This window comes from Populus alba, chromosome 7 (assembly GCF_005239225.2).
Source record: "Populus alba chromosome 7, ASM523922v2, whole genome shotgun sequence".
Taxonomy (NCBI): Eukaryota; Viridiplantae; Streptophyta; class Magnoliopsida; order Malpighiales; family Salicaceae; genus Populus; species Populus alba.
In genome coordinates this window covers 11364466-11390097 of record NC_133290.1, presented here as the reverse complement: position 1 = coordinate 11390097, position 25632 = coordinate 11364466, and the positions used below count along the sequence as shown (strand labels likewise).

The following is a 25632-nucleotide window of genomic DNA, read 5'->3' as shown; positions in this document are numbered from 1 at the left end:
AACGCATCATAAAGAGCTATTTGTTTTTAAGGCCAAGAAGGAGAATTATTGTTCGTCTTCACAATGAACTGTAACAATGTTTTCTCCATCTTTTTAGTTTTTTTTTTGAAATAAGTAAGGGTTTGTTGGTAAATAACCATAAGTTCATGGGAACTTTTGAGAAATAAAATAAACGAAAAGAAAAAAAGGTAAATTCTTAAGGTAGTGGAACCTTTTGATCTCGAGTCAGACCAACGACCATTGTTCAATGGGTACACTTCGAGATTATTTTTCTAAATTAAATTTTAGAACCTGACTTTTTAATTAAAACACCACTAAACCGAGAAAACTAGAAAAAAAATAACCAAAAAAACCGAACCGAAAAAAAAAACCGATTAAAATTTTGAAAAAACCGGCTGGTTCGGTTCGGTTTCGGTTTTATAAGCAAAAAACTGAAAGAACCGAACCAAACCGGAAAAAAACCGAGCCAAACCAAGCCTAAACCAAGAAAACCGAGCCGAAACCGAGAAAACCGAGCCAAAACCAGAAAAACCGAGCCAAACTGGTTTGAACCGGTTTTTCCCCTAAAAAAACCGAACCGAACCGAAACTGGTCAGTTTGACCCGGTTTCGGTTTGTTTTTCAAAAAAAAAATTTCAGTTTGGTTATTTTTTTTGATAAAAACCGAACCGTATTGAAAATGATCACCCTTATGTAATTAGTCAAGTTAGTTAAGCATTAATCTAATATTTTTTTGTTTTATAAAAAATTAAAAACAATATTATTTTAAAAAAAATTAAAAAAGAATTATGATTAGTTTTTTCTATACTAATCAGGTTACAGGCAAACTTTTATTTACTGAGTCATACTGAATTAATTTTTTCTGTATTTTTATTGAAACCTACTTAACCTAAACCCTAGATTAGACATGTTGGGTTAGATTTGAAGGTTAGTTTGATAATGCTATAATATGCTGTATATTTTATCTTAATTATAATTTTAAAAATATTTATTTAATTCAATATACACTATAATTTTATATAAATTCACTGAAACTCTTTATTAAAATCATATTAAAAAAAATAATTTATAATTTTTTTAAACTGCAACCTGCACCCTCAAAACCTGCCATAATGCTATAAAGCACGGAGGATAAGATGTCAAGAAAAAATAAAATCCAGGAAGCCCAAATAATATAAATTACATGAACATCAATTTAATTTAACTTAAAAAAAAAAAAAGGTTAGCTTCTGACAAATCTAGAATACCAAAAGCTGACCGCACTTTTTTTACTTTGCACTTAATTTTAGTCTTTAATACCAGCATGCTAAATAAAATACATAACTCTAAGAGAAGAAGGGGAATAAATCATAATAAAAACTGTAAAAATAATTTTACTGATTAGATTTTAAGTTAGCATTATCCTTAGTGGAGGTGGCGGGTTTTCCTTTTTACACTCTCATATGGTGGGTCGTCCTGCTGCTATTTAGTTTATTTATTTATTTATTTTAATTTTAGTTATGTCATGTGCTAGATGAGATCAGCAGTTAGGGTTTCTTTCTTATTTTCGTATTATACATGAGGGAAGAATAATTTTAGGTTTTTATTTTATTTTTATTTCCTTTCGTTTTCCATTCTTGTTTTCCATTCTTATTTATGGATGGAAACAATAAATAATATATTACCTTGACTCAATAGTATAAATGAAATGAAATGATAAAAAAAAAAAAAATTATTTGTTTTTAGTTTTTGTTGGCCAATAATTTCAGGGTTTTGATTTAATTTGATTGTATATAGATAAAAAAGAAAATAATTTTGTACGTGGTTTTCTTAGAATCATAAATCTAGAATTAATATGGGTGTTAATTTGTTCGTATCTTAACTAATTTTTTGAATCTTGAAATTAATAATCATGTAAGCTTTTAATAATTTTAAAATTTATAAAATTTAAATTGATGATTTTTTTTAAATATCATCAGTTTACTAAGAGAATTAAAAAAATAAATTTATATGTGCATTTGGAAGACATGGCTTTACTCTATGCTCCCCGGACGAAATATGTCAGAAGTGCTCTCTTTCTTGCAAATTTTATCACGCTCTGCCAAGACACATTTTAAAAAGCCACTTGTGCGGCTAAAAGGATTGTAAATTTTGGCATAAATTATCACTCATGGATTCCTTAATTAGGTGTTTAATGTGGGTCTTTAGCCTTAATTCGGCGATCTTAAACTGCATTTCACAAAGAATCCTTTTAAAGATGCGAGAGGAAACTATTTAATAGATGATTTAACGAGAAGAGATTCAAATTAAAGATTTTTTTTTTTTATTTTAGATTTGAGTTTTGTAATTACTAATATAATAATCACTAATGACTTATATGATCATTAACTTTAAAATTTATATAATTGGTTGAGAATATTACAAGCTAATTCAAATATTAATATTAATTAAAAAAAAAAATGAAAGTGTTAGCGCTTATTTTTTTTGCATCATATAATTATATGTAATCGTGATTATTATTTATCTTTTACCCTAGCCGGTGTACAATTCTTTTCACTTTCTTTCAATAATTGAAACCGAATAGTGGTATTTTATTAATAACTTGTACCTTGTAATTATTAACCAAGTGCTAAATCAGAACACAACTTTGATATTTAATAATCAAATTAAAAATGTTCTTAGTAACGTGGTAATAATTGTTTTTTTTTTTAGAAATACATCTAGATAATATTGTTTTTATTTTTAAAATTTATATTTAATAACAACACTTTAAAATAATAAAAAAATTAATTTTAAATAAAAAAAAAAAAAAAAATTTAAAACTCGTGACAACCTGCATTCCCAAACAAGTTCTCGGAACATACATAGATACTTTGCGAAATGCCCACTTGAAAATGATAGATCAGATTGTTTATATATGTATGAGAAGTGGAAAAGTAGGAAACATTGCCCATAAAATAGGATGGCTCTATTTTATTATTTTTTTTTGGCGGTCATCACTCTATATATTTTAACAAAAAGCTTCATCGAGTTTGGCTTGCATTTAAGAACTATAGCCTGCAAGATAAAAATATTGTCAATTAAACATATTTATAGAAAACTAATAAAAAAATGGATGTAGTAAACAAAAATCCTACCATCCACTTCATATGAAACAAACAAAACAGAGTCGCTGGTGTGTGTGGTAATGAAGTCGTGAATATGCTGATTCTAATTTTCCACATCAGACTATGACCGTTGCGTGAAAAGTGCAGACATCACGTGCTGAATGTATTCCGCCCATACAACCTCCAAGACGTATAACAATATGAAATCCTTTTAAATCGTCACGTCATTTTAGCCTAGAAACTCTCTTTCTTTCGCATATTTTTTGGTTTTTTTTTTGTCTCGTTTAAAAAATCACGCAATCTATATGGTATAGATTAATTATCTATTAGTAAATAAAAAATAAAATTTTAACATTAGGAATAAAAAAAATTTATCTTGAATTTAATATTATCAGATTGTAGCGTGATTCTCCCAAGCCCTCATCACAATATTATTATCATCTCTCTCCCATTTCAAATTTTTCCCTTGAATTTTTTTAAAGGAAAATCTTAGTAATTTTACCAAATTAACAATATATATATATATACACTAACCCTTGAAAACTTAACAATAAAAATTACATACCATCATACTATTTAACTTTTTATTTTTATTTTTTTATTTTATCACTATAATTTTTTTGGTATATATCAATTAAGGGATTTTTTCTGTTGGTATTTACTAATGGATATAGGGATAAAAAATGTTGGTAAAGATTAATATTGCAATATAGTAAAAAAAAAATTATGTGAATGTTTCTATTTGTCAATTTTATAATATTGATCCATATTCTTCGGGATCCTCTTTAACAAGTATTGGAGGCATGAAAGAGGCTTCAACCTCAACGCAGAACCTGTCACATGTCATGCATGGAAGCATCTCCTGGTTTAACTATGTCGAGTGGAGTAAGATGGAAACGCAAGTCACCAAAGTCTTCCATATCTCTAACCAATAGTAGTTGAAACAAAAACTGAGAGTGGGGAGATTGAGAAGATCGGGTGACAGAGAAGGAGAGAACCATGAGACTTTATAATTAACATGAGATGAACACTTAGTTATGCAAGATCTAAAACCTAGGTAGCTTCGGATTCCTGAACCAACTAGGAATCTTTTTCACCGCATATATTGCAGATTTCAATGAGAATGCCTTAAATTATTGTTATTTGTTACTATCTGTTTAATTGCCGACTTTATTTCCCATTATTTATAAGAAAAAATCACCTTCCTTCCATTAAAAAACTCCATTGTAGTGAGAAAAAGGAAGGGAAGATTTACCAGAAAAGAAAGTTTCACAAAACAAATGCTTTATATCGTTTACTACGGCTCAAACAGGAGTATCCATGACAAATCCTTGCTCAATCTCAAGGGATTCCATGATGACCAGAAATAGTGAACTACGATGACATTGAAAGTTGCAAGACATTCTGACGAGAGGGCTCCAAGGTTGACAGGATAGATGACCAGATGTTTGATGGTAACCTGCTCTTAAAGTCCCTCAACTGTTTAATCACTCGGTTGACGGTTTCCTCTGTTGCTAAAGTTTCATCATCAGCCCATAGTATCTGCAAGGAAAGTATTCACAGCAGAAATTACTATTTCCTTTTCAGAATTCGCAGAAACTTAACGACGAGTGAAAACTATGTTTTATGTATTTTGATGAGTATATAAAGACTCTTTTGGTACTATGTCTGATAAAATTGGACTTGAATGCAAAATGTGCCATATACCTGATGTCTTTCCAAAGGCCAGACACTGGAAAGATTTCACCAGCAATATACTATTTTTATGACTCTGGATCTTAAAGGAACTACTTAGAGAGAGTGAAAATTGTTAAATCTTATGGAGGTGGGAAAACTGAGAGATATTATGAGTATTGCCCTCAACAGGTCAGAGAGAGAAATTACCTCTGCAAAAGCAGCGATGATTTTGGGAAGATAAGCAAACTCTTGGCGAAGAAGTTCGTCCTCTGATCTGAGAGAATAAAAAATGCAACAAACAGTTGATTTTGAAAATTATAGTTGCACCAGTTTCATATGGAAAAATAAATATCATATAGCTTACATCTCAACTATTGAACACAGCAGATCATGTGCAATTTTGGCTTCGAGTATATTGTTCTTTATTGGCAAATGGCATAACCATGTACTAAAAACCTGCTAAGTAGATTAGAAATAAATGTTTTTTCCCGGAAAGTGGAAGGAATAAAAAATGTTGTAAGAGCCTGTAGAATAGAAGGAAGAAGAAACATGATAGAAATGGAAGTTGATGAAATTAGCACAATCCAATTTGAGAGGGATAGGAGGAAGTAGGATTTTACATAACAAATCACTTACCTAAGGAGAGATCTTGCGTACAAGTAGAAAACATCCAATCATAAAATTACATTTCTAGCAAAATTCAACATGGAAAACTCTACTGGTAGCATAAATATAGTATCAAATTGCTTCCACAGACTGAGAGCTGTAGAAAACTCCCTTTGGGACCTGTAGAAAATCTCAAGAGCAACTTTTCTGCAAATTACATTAGATAACTTGGAAGATTGAAAATATTAGGCCACATTCCTTTGTAGACATTTCAGATTGAGTCTATGGGTTACAATAAGTTACAGATGTGATTTTATAATCCTTACCACCATCTGTGACTGTAAGATCACACTTGCACCTGAATATTTCTGACACCATGATGATATAGCTCTTGGCTGCATGTTATTGCAGTCAAAAACCAGAATGGAGGAGAGCTGCTTCAGCTTCAGCACCAGACACAAATATCATACTGAATCTCTTCAGAGATACAAAATTGACAACAAAAATAAATCAGACTGTGTTACCAGCCCTTCAAGATTTTGAAAACATGTTTCCAACATTTTGGAATTTTGAAGAAGCTAGAAAAAATCATCATAAATTTTAGTTTTGGTAGTTGGAAAGATGTCAAAAGTAATGGTAGACTACTTCTGCCTTGTTACCACCTCACGTTACCCCTCAATTGAAGTTACAAGAAATAGTCTTTTAGCTAGCTAGATTGCTTGAATTGCAAAACTAAAATTCACTTTTCTGTACTTCTAGACCAAATTCAGAACTACTTAAATATACAGAATATAAGAATCAAGAGTAGCAATGCACCTCACTTGCATTGATTCTGTCCTTGTGGAATAGGTATATTTGTCCGAGAGCTGTAACAGCAGCATCATGGGCCATTATGTAATCTCGGTGCATTGCCATTGAATCGCTTATGTTAGCATTTAGAGCAGAAACTGCTTCTGCCAAATGAAAAAAAATGGGATTTATTGTATAAATACTGCACGCAGGTAATAACAGGACTGACTACATGAAGAATAAACATGCTACCTCCAACCAGAGGTTTGAAGATAGATCCACCAAAGGCTGCAGCAACACCAATTCCATGTGCAGCAACCTGCAATAATTCATGTTCCGAATAAGAGATTTTCTCTATTTATGAGTGCACAACATCACTGTCAAGGCGGGGTCATAAACAGACCTCTTGAACTTCTGGTTCATCATCATTGCAAGCTTTAAATAGCAACAAGAGTTCACTCTCACAGAACCTGCTTTATCAATTTGGTATTATAGTGCATTAAATTTACCTTCTCTAACCAAATTAAAAAGGACCAGGCTTACTTCAAAGCTTCTTCTCGGAATTCCTCTACAACATCAGTGAAAATCTTCAAGGCGATCTTTCTTTCTTCAACTGTTTTACCCTTAACCTGCGGCAAGAAAATAAATGGAGCAGAGCTCTCTCAATTTTTCAGTTCTCTGTCTCCCTGTTTCTGAACCTCCATGGGCTCATATTCACAATATGTTATTCAAAGAGTAAAAAAGTGTGCACTGGTAATTTTCCCATTCTTTATCAGATGTAGAATTACAACTGACTAGAGAATCAACCTCCACACGCACCTTCTTCAACATATCCAGTTTTCTATTCCCATGCCTCGTACTCGAGCAATATGATTTAAGGAAAACAACTTTCAACATAATACTGAAGATTTTTATGCCAGAAATTTCTCACCTAAGAGTGGAATGACATCTAAACCTACATTACAAGAAAGGGCAAATTTTAAGCATGGACATGGCCGTTCAACCTTTTGTACAGATGCGAATGCTGCTCACTAAGCGTGAGACATCAACATACTAACTGGTCACTAACAGGGGAATCACAGTAAATTGAGCTTATGTAAGAGAGGGGTAAAAAAAAGAAGGAAGAATTAAAGAATGAAACGTACCCACATATGTTCCATAGGTGATAAAAGCTGGTCGAAGAATTGCAACAAGGAACCCTTGTAAGTTTTCATGAAAATCTTCAAGCAAGCACAAACCTTTATGAAGAAACAAATATGTGGTAAGAATTAACACTAACTATAATATCCTTATTTACATGAAAGCAAGCCAAGCGGTTGCGGAGTCAATCATCCGGTGAAAAGTGATACAATCACCTACTTTCTGACTAACCTTTTCTCCTTGCTCCGATGCTTCATCACCTTTGGGAATGGACATGCTAGTGTCGAGAACGTCCATTATTACAGACAAGAAGCGCTTGATCTGGTCTATATTTAAAACAGGTCCCGATAACTGAAGGAGAGAAGTTTGAGCTGATAAGATAAGAGCATCAATTCTTCCCTAGAGACTTTTTAGTTAGCAGATGCATGATTGTCTACATCTTTTTAGTTGACGCATAAAATGCAGTTCTTTTCATAGGAAGAGAGTGCGTAGTCTTTCTTAACAACATATAGAATAAAGAAATTTCTCAGACTGATATTTATGTTCTTATCAGTGGACCAATTAACACATTAAGGGGAAAAAAATGCTACAGACCTCCAAGCAATCCTCCAAGGAATCCAACATTACTGCACTAATTTTAATGACTTCTTCCTACAAACAAATACTAGTAGTAGTTAAAGATTTATCATAATCACAGGGTATCTGATTCAATTCAATAATATTAATTATGAATTACAGGATAACCTTAACCAGTGCTTCAACCAAAGCTGGTATTATATCAGAACACAACTTTTCAAAGGGAGATTTCTGAAGAAGCCTTTTCTCAATTGCTGCTTTCGACGATTTCAGTATTTCAGGCATGGCTAGTCACAAAGCAGAAAGGAAATTGTGATTATTGGAGATGGTTAAGAAATGCAAAAAAGTAATTATTGGAGACTACATTAGCTTTGAATTACCTAATACAGCAGCTATTCTAACCGCAGGATGCTCGTAAAAATTGAGAAGTGGAACTAAAGTTTCAGCAACCTGCACAGATGCTCGTAAAAATGCTAAATTTCGTTCACATAGGTCAAGCTATGGAAACTATCATGTGTTAGAAAATTAACCACCTCATCAATCCATAAATCAATGCCTTCTTTCAGTTCAGCAACGCAATCACGCAACAATACACAAGCTGTGGCTTTCTCCTCCAGAGTCTCAGTTTTGATTTGAATCATCCGGTTTCTTATTAGTGATCCACACAGAAAATTGATACATCAGCCATAAAAAAAATATCCAAAAATAGCATGGTTTATACTTGATCCTGTACTTATTACTTGGGTTCCAGTTTTGAAAAAAATTAAGTATATATGAATAACATTCATGTTCTGCCATTTATTTTTCAGCTCATCAATTTGTTTCTCTAGTAATTCTTAAACTTTTCTAATAAGAAGACTCACCTTTCATCCGATTCTTCAAAGTTAGCATCATCAGGCAAAGTGAGCCGCGCAGATTGAAGCAAACAGGGAATGGCTACTTCCATATAAGGCTGGAACTTGTGGCCTAAGCATTTGCAAAGCCTGCCCCATGCCTGCAGTATCTTACATGTTTCAGTGAAGAACAAGCTGGTTCTAATAAAGAACCAATTTTTTTTTTCAGTGGCAGCTGTACAACTACTATTAACATACTCTTAACCCTTCAATTCTCATTGGGTCATGTATCTCCAGATTTGATATGGGTGTGGAAACAAGAAGTTGCACAACCTTGCACGAGGATAAAAAGAAGGGTCAATAATGCTACTGTATGGATGTGTTCTAACAAAAACATTATACTAAAAAATACTTAGGTCAATATGTCTTGCAAACTCTAAAATATCTCTGATTTGGGTGGCTTCAGTAGACTTCTGAACCCATCCATGAATCCAAATTCGGTACAGTATGTAAGGAACTATAAACAGATTACTGTTTTCAGATAAACAGAAACAGGCTGCTTTGTCTAAATACATGTAATAACTTATTTATGCAGGCAGATTACATCTTTTTTGGTACACCAGGCAGGATTAACAAGCAAATAACTAGCAACTATCCTATCCGAAAGCCGCATCTACATTTCCAGTATTGAATATTACCTGTTGAGTATCGTCACCGAACTTGTCCTCTCCAAAAACCGTCCAAATTGCTGTAATGCACGAAACAGTTGCAGAAAGGAGCTTGCTGTTAGATTCCCCTTGTGCTTTCGTCATCACAACTTTTAGGTAAGGCATAACTGTTCTGTAATACTCTAGAAACCGGTCCTGCAAAAGTACAATAATTAATATAAAAAACCAGAAAATTTAAAATAGGCCACAAGCAACTCTTGACTCTTGACTGTTACCTGTGATGACTTGGCAATTGCTGCTAATGCTGATAAGGCCCACAGTTTCAATAGTTGTTTCCCTTTCTGGATTGTGCAAATGCAAAATCAACATAGAGACTGCAGATCAGAGACAAGATATAGTTGCATATGGACTCGGGCTTCTTTTTATACAATTATGCATGTGCATGTGAGTTTTTATATTTATCAAGGAAATCTTGAAAAAAAAGAAAAAAAAGAAAACACAAGCTAGATCCTCCTCGGGAAGCATTCACAAAGGTATTTCACATGCCGTGAATGAATGCACACACAATTAGAAAGATCACATGCTACCTCACCTGTAGGCATCTGAGCAATTTACTGATAATCTCATCAAGGTGAGGTTGTAACATATTTGAAGTGCAATACTCAACAAAGTGATAAGTTGCCATAGCAGCTTGCACCTGAAAAGATAGAACAAATGTATCTATGTGTGACATTGCAGTTCACCATATTTGGAAAATCTATCCTCATTAGTGTTTTGATGGGAGGAAAAAGATAAAAAAAGGTTTGACACCACATAATGGCATCTTTTACAACAAGTACAAAAGGTTCATTTTTATAGAAAAATCTAATTTTCTTGTCATTGACTTCATTAACATCAATTATTTTTATGATAGATAGGCCTGTCAATAAGTCAGTTTTGCAGTCTGAGAAACCTTGACTATTACTACTTGAAGTACTAGTAAGAGGTGATGCACAAAAGAAAGTAAGAACAAGGCAGGACTATATGTTGGGGGGTGGTGGGTGATTCCAAACAGCTTGAAAAAAGAAAAAAATTTACCTGAATTTTGGAATCACTGAAATCATCCATAGCTTTCGTTAAAGCAGGCAGCACTTTTTGATTGTAGTGATTCTGCAATTCAGGGTGTAAATACTTGGAGAATTCCTCGACTGCATACAAAGCTCTCCAACGCACATGATGATGCATGTCGTCAACCATTTTCATAACTGGATTGGCCACAAGATCTACCTTGGATTTTAATGTCTGTAACATATAAACAAACAAAGTGATTACTAGACGTCTTTTTCCACTGAAAGAAAACACTAAGAAGGATAGGGGGAAATCATTACGGGGAAAATAAATGGAGGACTGAAGGACAGAAGTTTGAACCAGTAGATAGAAACATCATATTTAAGGACTTGAAAGAAGGTTAGAGGCTGCAGAGCTGTGATTCAAGTTCTTTTTATCTCTTTAAATGAACACATCTAAAAGGGAAAAACTTACATTTATGTTTTAACAGAAGGTCACGCTTCCATACCTTTGAGCAATTCTTTGAAATAATGGAGAGTGAAGTAACAGCAGCATGTCGTCTTTGCCATGCCTCAGAATTAAAGCAAGATTCAAACGGTTGAGGAAAGCCCTCCAAAAGAAATCTCCCACCCAATGCTTGTGAAAATCGAGCCATGCTCTTCATTACCTGGTCAAGTAATCTCCATTGCTCTTGATCCCTCTCATCACGATTTTCCAATGCCACGTTCTCGTTGATAGTCGCGATCATACATAACAATTGAGAAAGCATTCTCTTGATATGCATACCCCCTGTATTTACCAAAATCTGGCAACCCTTTTTATCTTCAACTAGAACTAGCACAAATTCTATCGCAAGAAACCTTGTTCTTTCTTCACATTGAGGATTCTCCATGATAATAAACGTAAATTCAAGTACCTTATCAACCTGGTTTCTCAAGAACCACGCGTCCGTCCGGGCCAATGCAACCAATTGATCAAGAATCAAACGCGCATATCCCTCTTGGCTCATATCAAACTTTATTTCACCATTAAAGAAAACTGTATTCATTACTTTACGCAAAAGATCTTGCAAGAATTTATCATTTACGGCATTCTTAAGGCGCAAGATACAACCAAAAGAGGCCTCAACAGCTGCTTCTTTCACCTTCAATGACACATCACTAGAGCGTAATATTTTCTTAAGTTTGTCACACAAAGTTTCAAGACTTAGTTCTAATATCTTTTCAGCACCATCAATAAACAACCTGTTAATCACTGAAAGCACGAATTCTAGCACTTCTTCTTTATCAGAATCCAAATTATCACACACTGCAGTTGTGAACCCGAGCCAATCATTTTCTGGTATATAATGGGGATTGAAATGTGATACAAGTTCGTTTATAATTGGAATAATTTCTACTGCATAGTCATCCCTTTTGAGATCAAGAAGCAAAGGTTTAATGAATTCTCCCCAGGAGTCATCAGAGAAGAAGCTCTTGAAAAGCTCGAGAGCAACTGCAGATGTCACCTTAGTGATGGTATCCCTGGGGGAAAAAATGATTTTGGAGAGGCGGTGACAGAGAGGGATAGGGTGGTACTGTATTAAGTGGTTCATAATCATACGGGAACGGTAGGTGAGAACGGGGAGGTCGAGTTCGTTGAGAACAGCGATGAGGAAAGAAGGGTCTTCACTGTTTAGGGCATGTTGGGCTGCTGTTTCAAGGATTTCTGTTGAACTTGGTGATAATGGTGGTGTTAACGGTCCGGATTCTTCTGGAGTTGATGGTGGTTCTGGTGAAGTTGAGGCCATTTGGTAGTGGTGGTGATGAATCTTGCAGAAATTGATGTTTCTTGACGCCGAAAGGACGTGTGAATGATCTTGAGAGATGATGGGTTTTCTTGGTGGTTTTAGTTTCTCCTTCAGCTGGTGGAAATTGATATATATAAAAAAAACCCTGTAATTCCGAAGGTCCTATGGGTGGCTCATTAAATTAAATGACGACTAGAATAATAACAAGTTACCTGCCTGCTCTTCGTTGGATCAAATTTTGTTAATTTAACACCAAAAAAAAAAGAAAAAACGTGTAACTATTTGGAACCAGTTTTCTAGTACCAAATTTTTTTTTTAATTGTGAATTTAAAATTAAAATATATATTTAATAAGATTTACTAAGGTTTTTATATGCCATTAAATATTAATATTATCATAATATTTTTTTTTTAAAAAATTAAATAGCAATTAAAGCATTTGAAAGATAAACTTACATCAAAACACTTAATCATGTTAAGGGAGCCATAAAGTTTTATATATGTATATATACATGATAATTTATATATACAAGAAGAACAATAATTTAAATTTAATCGAAACCATATAATTTGCTAGTACAACCCCTACTTCTCTTATTAATATATATTATCTCAATAATTGTTTTTTCTATATTATTTATTTAATAAAAAAACACCACATCAAAAAAGTCTTAGATGTTTTAAAATAAAAAAAAAGTATATAGTCAACACTTTTTATCTTGTTAAATTATTTGGGTCAACCTTGAGGGTTTGACCCAGCTCTTTTCTTGGTATGAATTTCAAATTAAATTATGTAAAAATAAAAATAATAATACTCTAATGATTTGACTAGTTTAACTATGACCTAATCGACTTAGTCAAAACCAACTTTAACTAAAAAAATAATAAGCGTTGTTTATATATATATATATATATATGTGTGTGTGTGTGTGTGTGTGTGGAACTATTAACACAACGACGTTCTAGGTGGATCACTCGAGTCTTAAGGAGTAGATGACTAGGTCAACCAAGCCAAAACCCAATTTGCTTTTAAGAAGAAATTTAAATGACCTTAATCCAATGTTTTCTTTAAAGAAAATTATCCTAAACATCTTATAGTTTATTTCATTTTACAATATGCTATTATAGTTTTGAAAATTATAGAAAACTTTCTGAATTTTATAAGTTCATAACACTTTACATGGTGCAAAAGATGAGTCAACACTTTTTATCTTAAATTATTTGGGTCAACCTTGAGGGTTTGACCCAACTCTTTTCTTGGTATGAATTTAAAATTAAATTGTGTAAAAATAAAAATAATAATACTTTGATGATTTGACTAGTTTAACTATGACCTAATCGACCTAGTCAAAACCAACTTTAACTAAAAAAATGATCGACGCTGTTATATATATATATATATATATATATATATATAGAACTATTAACACAACGACGCTCTAGGTGGATCACTCGAGTCTTAAGGAGTGACCTAGATGACTAGGTCAACCAAGTCAAAACCCAATTTGCTTTTAAGAAGAAATTTAAATGACCTTAATCCAATGTTTTCTTTAAAGAAAATTATCCTAAACATCTTATAGTTTATTTCATTTTACAATATGCTATTATAGTTTTGAAAATTATAGAAAACTTTCCGAACTTTATAAGTTCATAACACTTTACATAGTTGAAAAAAAGAGTCAACACAAGAATCCAAGTGATTACAAGTTTGCTATTATTTTTTATTTAATAACTAAAAACCCCACAGTGCATCAAAATAATGAAATGCCACAAGTTGCATATTCATGCATCAAAACACACATAAACAACAACAAAAAAAAAAATCACTTAGGCAATGATTCCTAAAAATCATCGAGCACCTAGAATTCGAACACGCCTCTGTAACTCCCTCTCGAGCAACTTCAATTTTCTTATATGGATAAATTGAAAGAGATCATTAAGATAAGATACAACTCGCCATACACTAAGCATGATCCGTTTAATTCATTATAATGGGTGTCCTACCCAGGTGGAAGAATGGTCTCATTATAATGAGTGACCTATCCAGATAAAAAAAAACATGGAGAATGGTCATTGTATTTGGTGACTTACTCAAGTGAAAAAGACAAGAGTGGTCTCATTATAATGGGTGACCTACCTAGGTGGAAGAATGGTCTTATTGTAATTGGTGACCTACCAAGGTAAAAAAAACATGGAGAATGGTCTCATTGTAATGGGTGACCTACCCAAGAAAAAAAGGAAAGAGTGAGGGCTCAAAGGTGCACTTGAAAGGAGGTAGGGTTAGAAAACAACTACCCAAGACATGGTGGCTCAAAAGCACACTTCAAAGGAGATAGGGTTAGAAAACGTACTACCTGAGAAGTAAGGGCTCAAACGCGCATTTGAAAGGAAGTGAGGGCACAAAGGCACACTCAAAAGAAGGTAGGGTTAGAAAACACATTACCCAAAAGATGGTGGCTCAAAGGCGCACTTGAAAGGAGGTAGAGTTAGAAAACACGCTACCTTAAAGTTGATGGTGCAACAGCGATTTGACAATGTTGAATGTAATGCATTATGATCAATATGCATGTATACTTACCTAAGAAGTATAGGTCTCTATTTCTTCATGATGTCTTTCTTTTCTCAAAAGTTGGAGTGTTGGTAGTAAAATTCGATGGCTTTTTCGCTCTTGCTTACTTGAGTCATATCTTGTGATCTTGACCTCTAGGAAGGACTTGCTATCATCATACTTCTTTGTCCTCCACCCTTTATCTAAAGGATTGCCAATTTTGCTTAACATTTTATGAGAAAGGGAATTATGGAGCCAGCCCTACCAGGTGTTTTTGATTATCCCCCAGCTTGATCATGCTCCAAGTGTTTCAATTTGGGTTTTCTTTGGGGATGAGGATATGTGAAAGAAGGTTTGAGTTATTTACATGGAGTTGTTTTCATATAGATTTTTTTTTTGGAATTTCAAAGCTATTCCAAACATAGAAATCATTTTTGCATTGATTCAAAGCAAACTCGTTCTGAAGAAATTCAAGTGATTCCTATGGAGAGGTTTTTAGAAGTGATGAAAACCTTTTGTTTTGCTTTTGGTAAAAATATAAAGTAACATTTGGTTGGTCAAAAAGGTTTAAGATTTAATTTAAGGGTTACATAAAACCGGTCTTCAAAGCATTTATTTTATTTACATGAATAACAAAGCTTGTTTCTCATAGGAAAGCGTTGCTTACCGATCCAAATTGCTTGCCTTTGATCAGAAAAGGCTTGATAAGGCACGTAACATAGGCTTTGGCTTTTGATTATGAAGAATAGGATATTTACAGGCTCAGAAGGTGTTTAAGGAATTTCAAGACTAAGATCATTTGTACTTGTTTCCTGACCTTTTGTCTTTTGAATTCATTTCTTAAAATGGTTTATCGTGTCTCCCATTGTTAGGTCTGGGATTCTTCTATTTGTTTTCTTCATTCTTCACTTGGTTGAGCATCATCATATCAATTATTTTTGTGAGAAGGTCAAAATTTTTAGATCCTTTGGGTTTTTTTCTTCATGCCTTCGATTTTATTTGGGCACCTTTGATCATTGAGAATTTCTTTTATGCTCCCCAGTATTGTTTGGGAACTTTCAATCTCGAGTTTTTTTATATATCTCTTGCACTTGTCCCCCAATATGGGGTGTGATCCTAGGCTCTAAAGGGGTCTGCAAAGGATATATTTCAGCCTCGTGAAAGGATTATCAAAGATGATCTTTTTTCATCTCAAATGCATGCATTTAAGAGCGGTAAGCCTTGCTTTCATGTGAGTATGCAAAGTGATTATTCATTCAAATAAAAATCAGCTTTGGAGTCATCTCTTGGTGTTTTTTTTCCAAGTTTTCTAGGTGTATGGTTACCCTTCTAAGGAATCACTTGAATTTCCAGAATTTGTTTGTTTTGGACAAACATCAATATGATTTCTGTTTTTTATACTAAACTTTGAATTCCTAAAAATTATTATGAACATGTGAGATCATGCATTGTTTTGGGAAAAAAAGGAAACCATGTCATGAACACAGGAAAATACATGATCTTATTAACAAAAAGGCTCATTTGACAAAAAAAATCTTGTGACATTATAAGTCAAATTACCGACAAGACTGAAATAGGTTGAAACCAACATGATTAAACAAAAAGTAATAATAAAGCATGCTTCATCCTTCTATTTTGGTAAATCTCTTTTTAGGCCAGCCTCCCCATAATAGTTTTGAGATGATGGGAATAAAAACTGTGATTGGAATTTAAATCCTTTAAAATTTATGCTGCCTTTTCGCACCCTAGAGCATGATGATGGCCACCTGTTAGGTTTTAGTATAAATGATTACTTGTAAAATACTCAATCACGACAAACGCACCAACAATAATTTTTGGGATTAAGCTTGTTTCTGTCCCAGGTCGATGTCATTGCCCATACAAGATAAAAGAAAAGGCAGGCAGCTTCGTACCAAAAGTTGAAATTAGAGAAAAAGATAATGTTATATGGGTCTCAATCTGTCTTTTTCACTTAGTAGGATAGATTAAAAAAAAAAAACAAAGAAAAAAAAAAAAAACTCGTAGGTAAGTTAAGAGCCTAAGAAAGAATGACCTAAAGTAGCATCAACAGTTTAATTTATCATTACTATTTCGTTCACTTGAGAGCTGTCCATGGCTCTAGTCTATCCTTAGAGCAAATAGTCACAAGAAAAAAAAGCATTATTTTGACTTTTTTTTCCCACTAATTTTTCTTGCTTTTAGAGAAAAGCTAAATAGAAAGCCATTATACTATTTCTCTCGAAACATGATTTTAGAAGAGTGAATTATATTTTAATATATTTATTTATAATTATTTTAATATCTTGATAAAATCTGATTAACTTGATAAATTTAAAAATAATTTGGTAATTCTCAATCAACCCAACATAATATTAAAAAATAAAATTAAAAAAAAAAAAAAAAAATCATAATATTTACACTATTTAAAAAGCCATATAACTAATTTAACTCTTCTAAATAGAATTATTAGAGATGACATTAAAAAGGAACTAAAGAATATTCCCAAACATGACTGGATAATAAAATCTCACTAAATTTGTTTTGCTCCAGCTTTCCCAAACATGACTACCTGTTCATCCGGCTGAAGGTTTTCATATCCCACGTGCCTATGTCCCACTCTTACACGCTAGAAACCATACCTTTATACTCACATTGATGTCTTTTTCTTGATTGATTTCCTCCTACTAGTGGAATTGGTGGAACCACATTGAGAGAAATAATTGAGTTCACACATATTCACAATTGATTGATCACTTTGTTTTCTTCCTGTTACCATCTCCCTAGTTACTACTATGTGTAGCGTCTTCTCTTTATGAAGCAAGAGTTGGATTTAGGTTTGCTTTCACTAAGATAGAGCATAGAGCCGAAACTTAATAAATCAGACATAGCATGGCTTGGATTTTAACCACTCTAGCCTTGGTTGCGCTCGCTTTCTTCCTCCGAGCTTGGCTGTCGAAAAGAAAGATCAAGGATAGCAAGTTACCCCCTGGTCCAATAGGGTTTCCTATATTTGGTAGCTTACATTTGTTAGGGAAGTTCCCTCACCATGACTTGCATCGACTAGCAAAGAAGTACGGCCCTATCATGTATATGCGGTTAGGCTTGGTGCCTACTGTAGTTATCTCATCGCCTCAGGCTGCCGAGTTGATTCTTAAGACCAATGACCTCGTCTTTGCTAGCAGGCCAGCAAATGAGGCTGCGAAGTATATCACTTACGAGCAAAAGACCTTATCATTTGCTCCATATGGCTCTTATTGGCGCAACGTGCGGAAGATGTGTACCCTTGAGTTGCTTAGCAACCATAAAATAAATTCTTTCATGTCCACGAGGAAAGAAGAGCTTGACCTCTTGATTGACTACATTAAAGATGCTTCTCGTGAGCGTGTTGCCGTTGATCTTAGTGCCAAGGTCTCATCTCTAAGCGCTGACATCAGTTGTAGGATGGTTTTAGGAAAGAAATACTTGGAAAACGAATTTGATGAGAAGGGGTTCAAACCAGTGACTCATGAGGTCATGCGTTTAGCAGCAAGTTTTAACTTGGGAGATTACATCCCTCCAATTGCACCACTTGACCTTCAGGGTCTTACAAAGCGCATGAAGGCCGTAGGCAAGGTTTTTGATGACTTCTTTGAGAAGAGTATTGATGAGCACATTCAGTTCAAGGACGAAAACAGAACCAAAGATTTTGTTGATGTCATGTTGAACTTCTTGGGATCTGAAGAAACTGAGTATCGTATTGGTCGAGACAACATCAAAGCCATAATCTGGGTAAATAGAATTAAAATAACTGTTAGTAAGCAGCACATAAATCACATGATTATCCTTAAATCTGTACCTTTCTCTTTCAGGACATGCTTGTGGGCTCAATGGACACCTCAGCCACAGCAATTGAGTGGACTCTCTCCGAGCTCATCAAGCATCCAAGAGTAATGAAGAAAGTCCAGAAAGAGCTGGAAGAGAAAATAGGCATGGATAGAATGGTGGAAGAATCAGACTTGGAGGGCTTGGAGTACTTGGACATGGTCATAAAGGAAGCTTTCAGGCTCCATCCAGTGGCACCTCTACTTGGCCCTCACGAGTCAATGGAAGATTGCACCATAGATGGCTTCCTCATCCCGCAAAAAACACGTGTTCTTGTAAACGTCTGGGCTATTGGACGCGACCAAAGTGCTTGGACTGATGCAAATAAGTTTATTCCAGAGAGGTTTGCTGGGAGTAACATAGATGTTCGTGGACGCGATTTCCAGCTTCTCCCCTTCGGGTCAGGGCGCAGGAGCTGCCCTGGAATGCATTTGGGACTAACCATGGTTCGGCAAATTGTGGCACAGCTGGTGCATTGCTTTGATTGGGAGCTTCCTAACAATATGTTGCCGGAGGAATTGGACATGACTGAGGCGTTTGGTCTTGTAACCCCGAGAGCAAACCATCTGTGCGCCACTCCTACATATCGCCTTCACCTCTGATTATGGCTTGAGCAATGTTTCGATTTCTAGTTAATTAATATTCTCTGTTGGAAGTGTTGTCATGTAGGGATTGTCTTTGCTGCTTCTGTACTCTAAGAATGGAATGTTTATAGCTCTTTCCCTTGGATTCATGGAATCAATTGTTCCCTGTTTCAGAAATTTTGCATTTTCTTTTTTTAGCACTCTATTAAACACTTAGCTCAGATTCAATTTTAGAAATGGCAATATCTAATAGAGAATAATAAACAACAACAACACTTCATCCTCCATATTTTCATTGCCTATAGAAGGGACTCAACAAAACGTTTAACATGGTTCCACATGTAGACCCATGGTTAAAATTATTTTGAAATATTAAAATTCCAATCGGATGATAGGATAGATTAAATTAAATTAAATATAAAGGACTAAATAACAAGGTGTGAAATTAAAAGAGAATATGACACTTAGTTGTTAGAAAAGAGAAAAGATGGGGACAAAATGAAATAACTAGGTGAAAAGGGGTCAGTATGTAAATAGTAAGCAATTGGACTATAAATACCCTATTTTCCTTTCTAAACCGGCAACAATAAAGAGAAAACGGGGGGGGGGGGATTGAGAGAAAATCCTACAAATGGAAGGGGGTTTAAGTGTGTTTTTGGCTAAGGGTTGAGGGAAACAACATCAAGGTAATAATCTAGAGAGAATAAGTGAAGAAATTTAGGGATTTAAAGTAAAAAAATTTGATTAATTAATAATTGAAGCTCACTTTATCTTGGGGCTTTAGACTTGATTATGTAAGTTAAATTGAATACAATTAAGAATTGATGTCTAAATTATAAATTTTAGATTAGGGAAATGAGAGATTTGCTTTGTTTGATGTAATAGGGATGGAAATATATAAAAGTAATTTAGAATAATGATCAAATAAAGAAAAATCATAGTGTTGTGGAAGTTAGTGTTGTCAGCCAAGAATTGGAGAAAAAATAAAATAAGGCATGAATGTTGTTTATTTGTATTTATTATAGCACATGTTGAAATGGAGAATGAATTGACAATAAATAGAAATCTAGTGTTTAATTTGTAATGAAAATATTGGCTATGCCATTTTGTTGAGAATTGTGGGATTTTGTGTAATGTTGAAGTATTATGGAAAATTATACAAATGAGAAGAAAACAATTCATATTCCTTCTTTATGTTGCATTCGGCTAAAAAGAAAAAGAAAAAAGAAATCATCCAGAACTAGAAATGGTCTAGTTTTTTTGAAAAATAACTAAATTTAAGAAAACAATCAGATTATTTTTTAAAACGATTAGATCATTTTAGCTACCATCCAATTTAAAAATTTAATAAACAATTAGATTATTTTTTAAAATGATTAGATCATTTTAGCTACCATTCAATTTAGAAATTTAAGAAAAAAATCAGATTATTTCTTTGGTTCTTTTGGGTTTTGTTAATGGAAATGTTAATTGTTTGATGGAATTTAGCATAAAATATATGTTTAATTAATATTATGGCTGAAACACTTAATCTAAGGTTGTGACAATCATACATGGTCAAAATTTGGAATTTTTGAGGTGATAAAATTGAGAATTAAAATCTATATGGAGAATGAAATTAACCTCTAATGTGAATGAATGAGAAATGATATATTAATTTTGCTAGTATACGAAAAGCTACAAGACCTACTTAGCAGCAAAAGATCATTTTGTGCACACAAATATTAGACAGGTGTTCGACATCTTAAGAAGAATTAATTTATTATCTAAGTAGTAGTCACAATTTTATTTAATTGTATCTTGATCTTAATAGAAAAAAGTAAAAAGAAAAAAAATTAGAAAAATTAATTTTCTGGTTAATAGAATTATTGTCATAGTTAATGAGTGATTTGAGAAACTAATTTCATAGTTAATAAGATTAGTTTCCTAATTAATTTGTGAATGGAACGAATTTCCTAGTGAATGAAATTAGTATCCTAGTTAATGAATAATTAGAGAACTCAATGATGTAATAGAATGAATGCCTAAATTAATGATGGCTTTGGAGTGTCCTCAAAATTGTACTATTGAATTGTATAGTAGATTCATGAATTTGTATCTTTTTGTTTAATTAAATAATTTATTTGAAAGAATGGATTTTTTTGGTAATATAATTGGCAACCAAAAGAAAAAAAATGTATTTACATATCTAACTTAATTATGGACGATGTATGTCATTTAATTGTTTTTAAATCATATCTATAAGTTTATTGTACTTCTATTTTGATATATTTTTTTACTTTTAGGAATGAATATGTGTCTTGAATTATGATGTAACTAATTTAATTATCTTTTTATTTGTAATATTCATGGAATGATACAATAATTGTTTTATTTGAGTGAATATTGAAGAAAATAAAAGGTTGTTATGTTTGGGCCAAAGAATTAGTCCCAAATGGTAGGATAAATGTTGAAATTTTTTTTTAGGATGTTAAAAATATGTAGTCGATGACTTGGTATTTATAATATGGAGTAACCTCTATTGGATTTTTGGTTGAAAAAAAATTCCCTAATTTCTATTAAGAATGTAATGTTTTACATATATTCGATTGTATACAATTTAGGGTTGTTATATGACAAATCGTCTATATTCAAGAAGAAAACAATCTTATTAGAGATAAGGAGATATAAGAAATTACATCATTGGAGGAAGAGGAACATCAACTTGACTCAACTCCCAGGTTTTTAACACCCATCACTTCCCTTACAGTTGTTGCACATGAAAGCTTGAGCTGCTGCCCTCGGCTACTCCTCTCTTTTTGTTCCTCATGTTCTCTAGAAGCTGGGTTTGGAGGACTTCAAGATAGTGAGTCCAATGGAACTCAGTCTTAATGACAAGTTACATCACATGGAGGAAGATATCAATAAGCTATTTGTGGCCTTGATCTCAGCTAAAGACTCATCGAGCAGTAACACCAATGACTGTAGTGGTCATTCTCGCCACAATAGGGAAGGGTTTGAGTCTACAGAAAGAGGAAGACAGATGCTCACAGATGCTCTCATCCAAGTTGACAAAACTTGAATTTCCAAGATACTCTGGTGATGATCCAACTAAATGGTTCAACAGAGTGAAAACATTTTTTCAAATACCAAGGCACCATGGCAGCACAAAAAGTGTCATCGGCGTCATTCCACCTCGCAGGTGAAGCTAATCAATGGTGGCAATGGCTACGTCGTGCCTACATAGAGGAAGGGAGATAATTGACATGGGAGGTTTTTGAGGAAGAGCTTTGGGCTCGTTTCGGACTAGTTGATTGTGAAGATTTTGATGAAGCTTTATCAAGGGTCACACAGATTAGCTCATTACAAGACTACCAAAAAGAGTTTGAAAGGTTGGGAAATCGGGTGAAAGAATGGACACAGAAGGCCCTGGTGGGTACGTTTATGGGAGGCCATAAATCAGAAATTGCAGAAGGCATCCGGATGTTCAAACCACGCTCCTTAAAGGAAGCTTTTAGCCTCACTAATGAAAATTCACACGACCACCACAATTCATTCGTCTGCAACTTGACTTTCCAGCACAAACAAACCACACCAGCCTCACGAATGAAAGGACTCACTTGGGAAGAAATGCAAAGGAGACGAGCTCAAGGCCCCAAGCTCTTATTGTTAGAAGGGAGCTATAGTTCAAATGATGAAGATGAGACAAATGAGGAGACCATAATAGAGCCACATATATCACTTCATGCTTTAACAGGATGGACAATGTCCAGAACAATGCGAGTACTGGCTAGGATCGGACTCTATGAGGTGGCTGTCCTCTTTGATAGTGGTTATACCCATAATTTTATTAGCGAGAAGGTTTCTAATTTGTTACAATTACCCTATGAGGTGGCCATTCAACGTGAAAGTTGCCAATGGGAATCCATTAAAATGCCAAGGGAGGTTTCAGCTTGGGTCGGTCTTACTTCAAGGTATCCCATTTTCTCTTACTCTCTATTCCTTGCCATTTATCGGGTTGGACTTGGTGCTAGGCATGCAATGGCTAGAGCAATCGGGAATAGTGGTTTGCAACTGGAAAGATTTGACAATGCAGTTCAGTGGAAAAAAAATGGAGCTTATAAGATCCATCACTAGTCCCTTTTTCCTCTATTGTTTTATTGGTGTAAAAAATGGCACATGGCATTTTTATACTAGTTATAGAGCCCTTAATCCTACAACCATCAAATATCGATTTTCAATGGCAACGACTGATGATATACTAGATGAATTTCATGGAGCTTCATACTTTACTAAACTCGACCTTCGAGATGGCTACCATCAAGTACAGGTATACTCTATAGACATTAAAAAACTGTTTTTCATACTTATAATGGTCATTATGAATATTTAGTTATGCCTTTTAGTCTTTGTAATGTACCATTCACTTATATTGTTAAACAAGCTTTTGAAATTTTAAAACAACACCAATTTTTCATTAAACTCAACAAATTCGCATTTGGCAAGGAAGAATTGGAGTACTTGGGTCATATTGTTACTTCTCATGGAGTCAAAGTTGATCAAGGAAAAATTCAAACAATGCTAAATTGGCCTAGGCCAACTCATATTTCTGAATTGCGTGGTTTCTTAGGCCTTACAGGTTACTACAACAAGTTTGTTCGTGACTACAACATCCTGCACCGACCACTTGCAAACCTATTAAAAAAGGGCAATTCAGTTGGTTAAAAGAGGCTGAATCTACCTTCCAAAGTCTTAAACAAGCCATGACTTCAACTCCTACAACTATTATGCCTAACTTTAATGAGTCTTTTGTTATTGAATACGATGCTTCAAGAGATGGAATTGGTGTTGTTCAACTCAACAAGGCAAGTTAATTGCCCTTATGAGCCGAGCTTTGGGGATATCCAAATGGTCATGGTCTCCATATACACAAGAGATGTTGGCCATTTTTCAAGCCATCAAAACTTGGCAACCATAACCATTGGGTTGAAAGTTTTATATCCAAACAAATCAGCACAACCTCAAATATTTATTGGAGCATTGCATTGAAATGCTAGAACAACAAAAATAGGTGGCAAAGCTGTTGGGATACCACTATGAAATCACTTACAAACCAGGACGGGAGAATTCAGTGGCTGATTTAAAAAAGACAAAAAAACCTACCCGAGTTAACTTGAGTTAATCTACCAAACTCACAAATCAGCTTATGAGATTAGGATAACCTTACAAAAGTAAATTAAAAAAATTATAAAGCCCTACTTGTAATAGATTTAATGTTGAAGATTGAAATCGAGAGGAAAAAAAAGCTAAATACATGAGATAAGGATAATGCAACAAAAAGAAAATAGAAAAAAAATTATGAATCCCAATTCCCAAACAACCTAATATTAGAAAGAAAAAACTAAATAAAAAAAAACAAATTGAGTTGTTGGAGGGTGAAATTGAAAAAAAAATCAATTAAAAAAGGACCCAAAAAAATGAAACGTGTTAACCCATGTCAATCTACCAAACTCGCGATTTGAGTTATTTGACCGGGATAATCCCATAGAAAGCAAATAAAAAAATATTATGAAGTCTAATTTCTAATTAACGCAATGTTGAAGGATGAAATCAAAATAAAAATCAATTAGAAAAAGTGCGAAAAAAATAACTCTAGGTGGCGACTCCCATTCAAATTTTCCACTAGTAAGAGATAAGAATTCCTTGTCTCTCTACATTTGCCAGATAGATCACTATACATTTTTTCTTAAGCGGTGAACGATCGCCGCGACATCGCACCTGCGACATCAAATTTGGTACTCGATATCGAGATGTATTGTGGAGGTATACTAGCATTCCCTATTGATCTTTATTCTAGAATATTAGGTATTAGGATGTCTTTGGATTACAAATGGACTCCCAAAATTGTTAAAACACGTACTTTTATGCTCAAAAGAGCCAAAACAATAACTTTGGCTTGATGTTTCACAAAATAGACACTACGATTGCGTCTAGAATAGTTGAAAATGCTAGGAACAAGCTTGACTCGGCAAAAACCAGGCCAAAACATCATTGAGTTGGCCGAAAAGCCAATCTGGCCGAGTTGACTCAGCAAAGGAATATTCTGTCTTTGCTAAAGAATATTCTGTCTTTATGAATGGAATATTCTTATTCTGTCAATAGAATATTTCATCACTATTTAGATGATGTGGATGATGACTCAGTGTTAACGTGTTGGATGACGCGACAGTCTTCTCGGGCTTGAATTTCAGCACTGGTAGATTTCAAGCGAAATGTCGGCGAGCTCTACAGGGCTCGTTTCAACTCCAATTTTGATGATCTTTATATCAGCGGACTCGTATCGATGAGTGGAATCTCCTCAGGTGGTCAAAATCAAGATCTGAGAACTTTGCAAATTCTACAACTTTGAACCGAGAGATGAAAAACGTGTTTTTCAATGTTCTAGCTTCCC

General features: G+C 34.0%; 2 protein-coding genes across 4 annotated transcripts; one reads left to right on the top strand and one right to left on the bottom strand.

The window, feature by feature from the left end:
- Window positions 1–4074: 4074 nt before the first annotated feature.
- On the bottom strand, window positions 4075–12356 carry LOC118043611 (uncharacterized). Of its 3 annotated transcripts, none has more exons than XM_073410379.1 (20): window positions 10930–12355; window positions 10452–10655; window positions 9967–10071; window positions 9650–9715; window positions 9405–9569; window positions 8965–9039; window positions 8737–8867; window positions 8407–8521; window positions 8254–8323; window positions 8042–8160; window positions 7892–7948; window positions 7517–7648; window positions 7303–7395; window positions 6701–6786; window positions 6561–6627; window positions 6410–6476; window positions 6185–6321; window positions 5127–5218; window positions 4970–5036; window positions 4075–4627 (listed from the first exon to the last, which is right to left on the bottom strand). In XM_073410379.1, the coding sequence occupies exons 1-20, from the start codon at window positions 12208–12210 to the stop codon at window positions 4460–4462; spliced, it is 3297 nt and encodes a 1098-aa protein (XP_073266480.1). In that variant the 5' UTR covers window positions 12211–12355; the 3' UTR covers window positions 4075–4459. The 3 variants fall into 3 exon arrangements, 2 of the variants coding, with proteins under 2 accessions (XP_073266480.1, XP_073266481.1); XM_073410380.1 differs by having other exon boundaries at window positions 7529–7648; XR_012170290.1 differs by lacking the exon at window positions 4075–4627 and having other exon boundaries at window positions 4993–5036; window positions 5399–6321; window positions 10930–12356.
- Window positions 12357–17498: 5142 nt separating this feature from the next.
- On the top strand, window positions 17499–19379 carry LOC118043610 (cytochrome P450 71AU50-like). The gene is made up of 2 exons (XM_035051636.2): window positions 17499–18525; window positions 18606–19379. Exons 1-2 carry the CDS (start codon window positions 17647–17649, stop codon window positions 19218–19220), a joined length of 1494 nt encoding a protein of 497 aa, XP_034907527.1. The 5' UTR covers window positions 17499–17646; the 3' UTR covers window positions 19221–19379.
- The last annotated feature ends 6253 nt before the right edge of the window (window positions 19380–25632 follow it).

Excerpts from the sequence above, each read along its gene's own strand:
- LOC118043611 (XM_073410379.1), bottom strand. The coding sequence starts at position 12,210 with ATGGCCTCAACTTCACCAGAACCACCATCAACTCCAGAAGAATCCGGA. Across the intron at positions 10,072-10,451 it reads TCAGTGATTCCAAAATTCAG|GTGCAAGCTGCTATGGCAAC; the intron begins GTAAATTTTTTT and ends CTATCTTTTCAG. Across the intron at positions 6,322-6,409 it reads CTTCAAACCTCTGGTTGGAG|AAGCAGTTTCTGCTCTAAAT; the intron begins GTAGCATGTTTA and ends TTCATTTGGCAG.
- LOC118043610 (XM_035051636.2), top strand. The coding sequence starts at position 17,647 with ATGGCTTGGATTTTAACCACTCTAGCCTTGGTTGCGCTCGCTTTCTTC. Across the intron at positions 18,526-18,605 it reads ACATCAAAGCCATAATCTGG|GACATGCTTGTGGGCTCAAT; the intron begins GTAAATAGAATT and ends TTTCTCTTTCAG.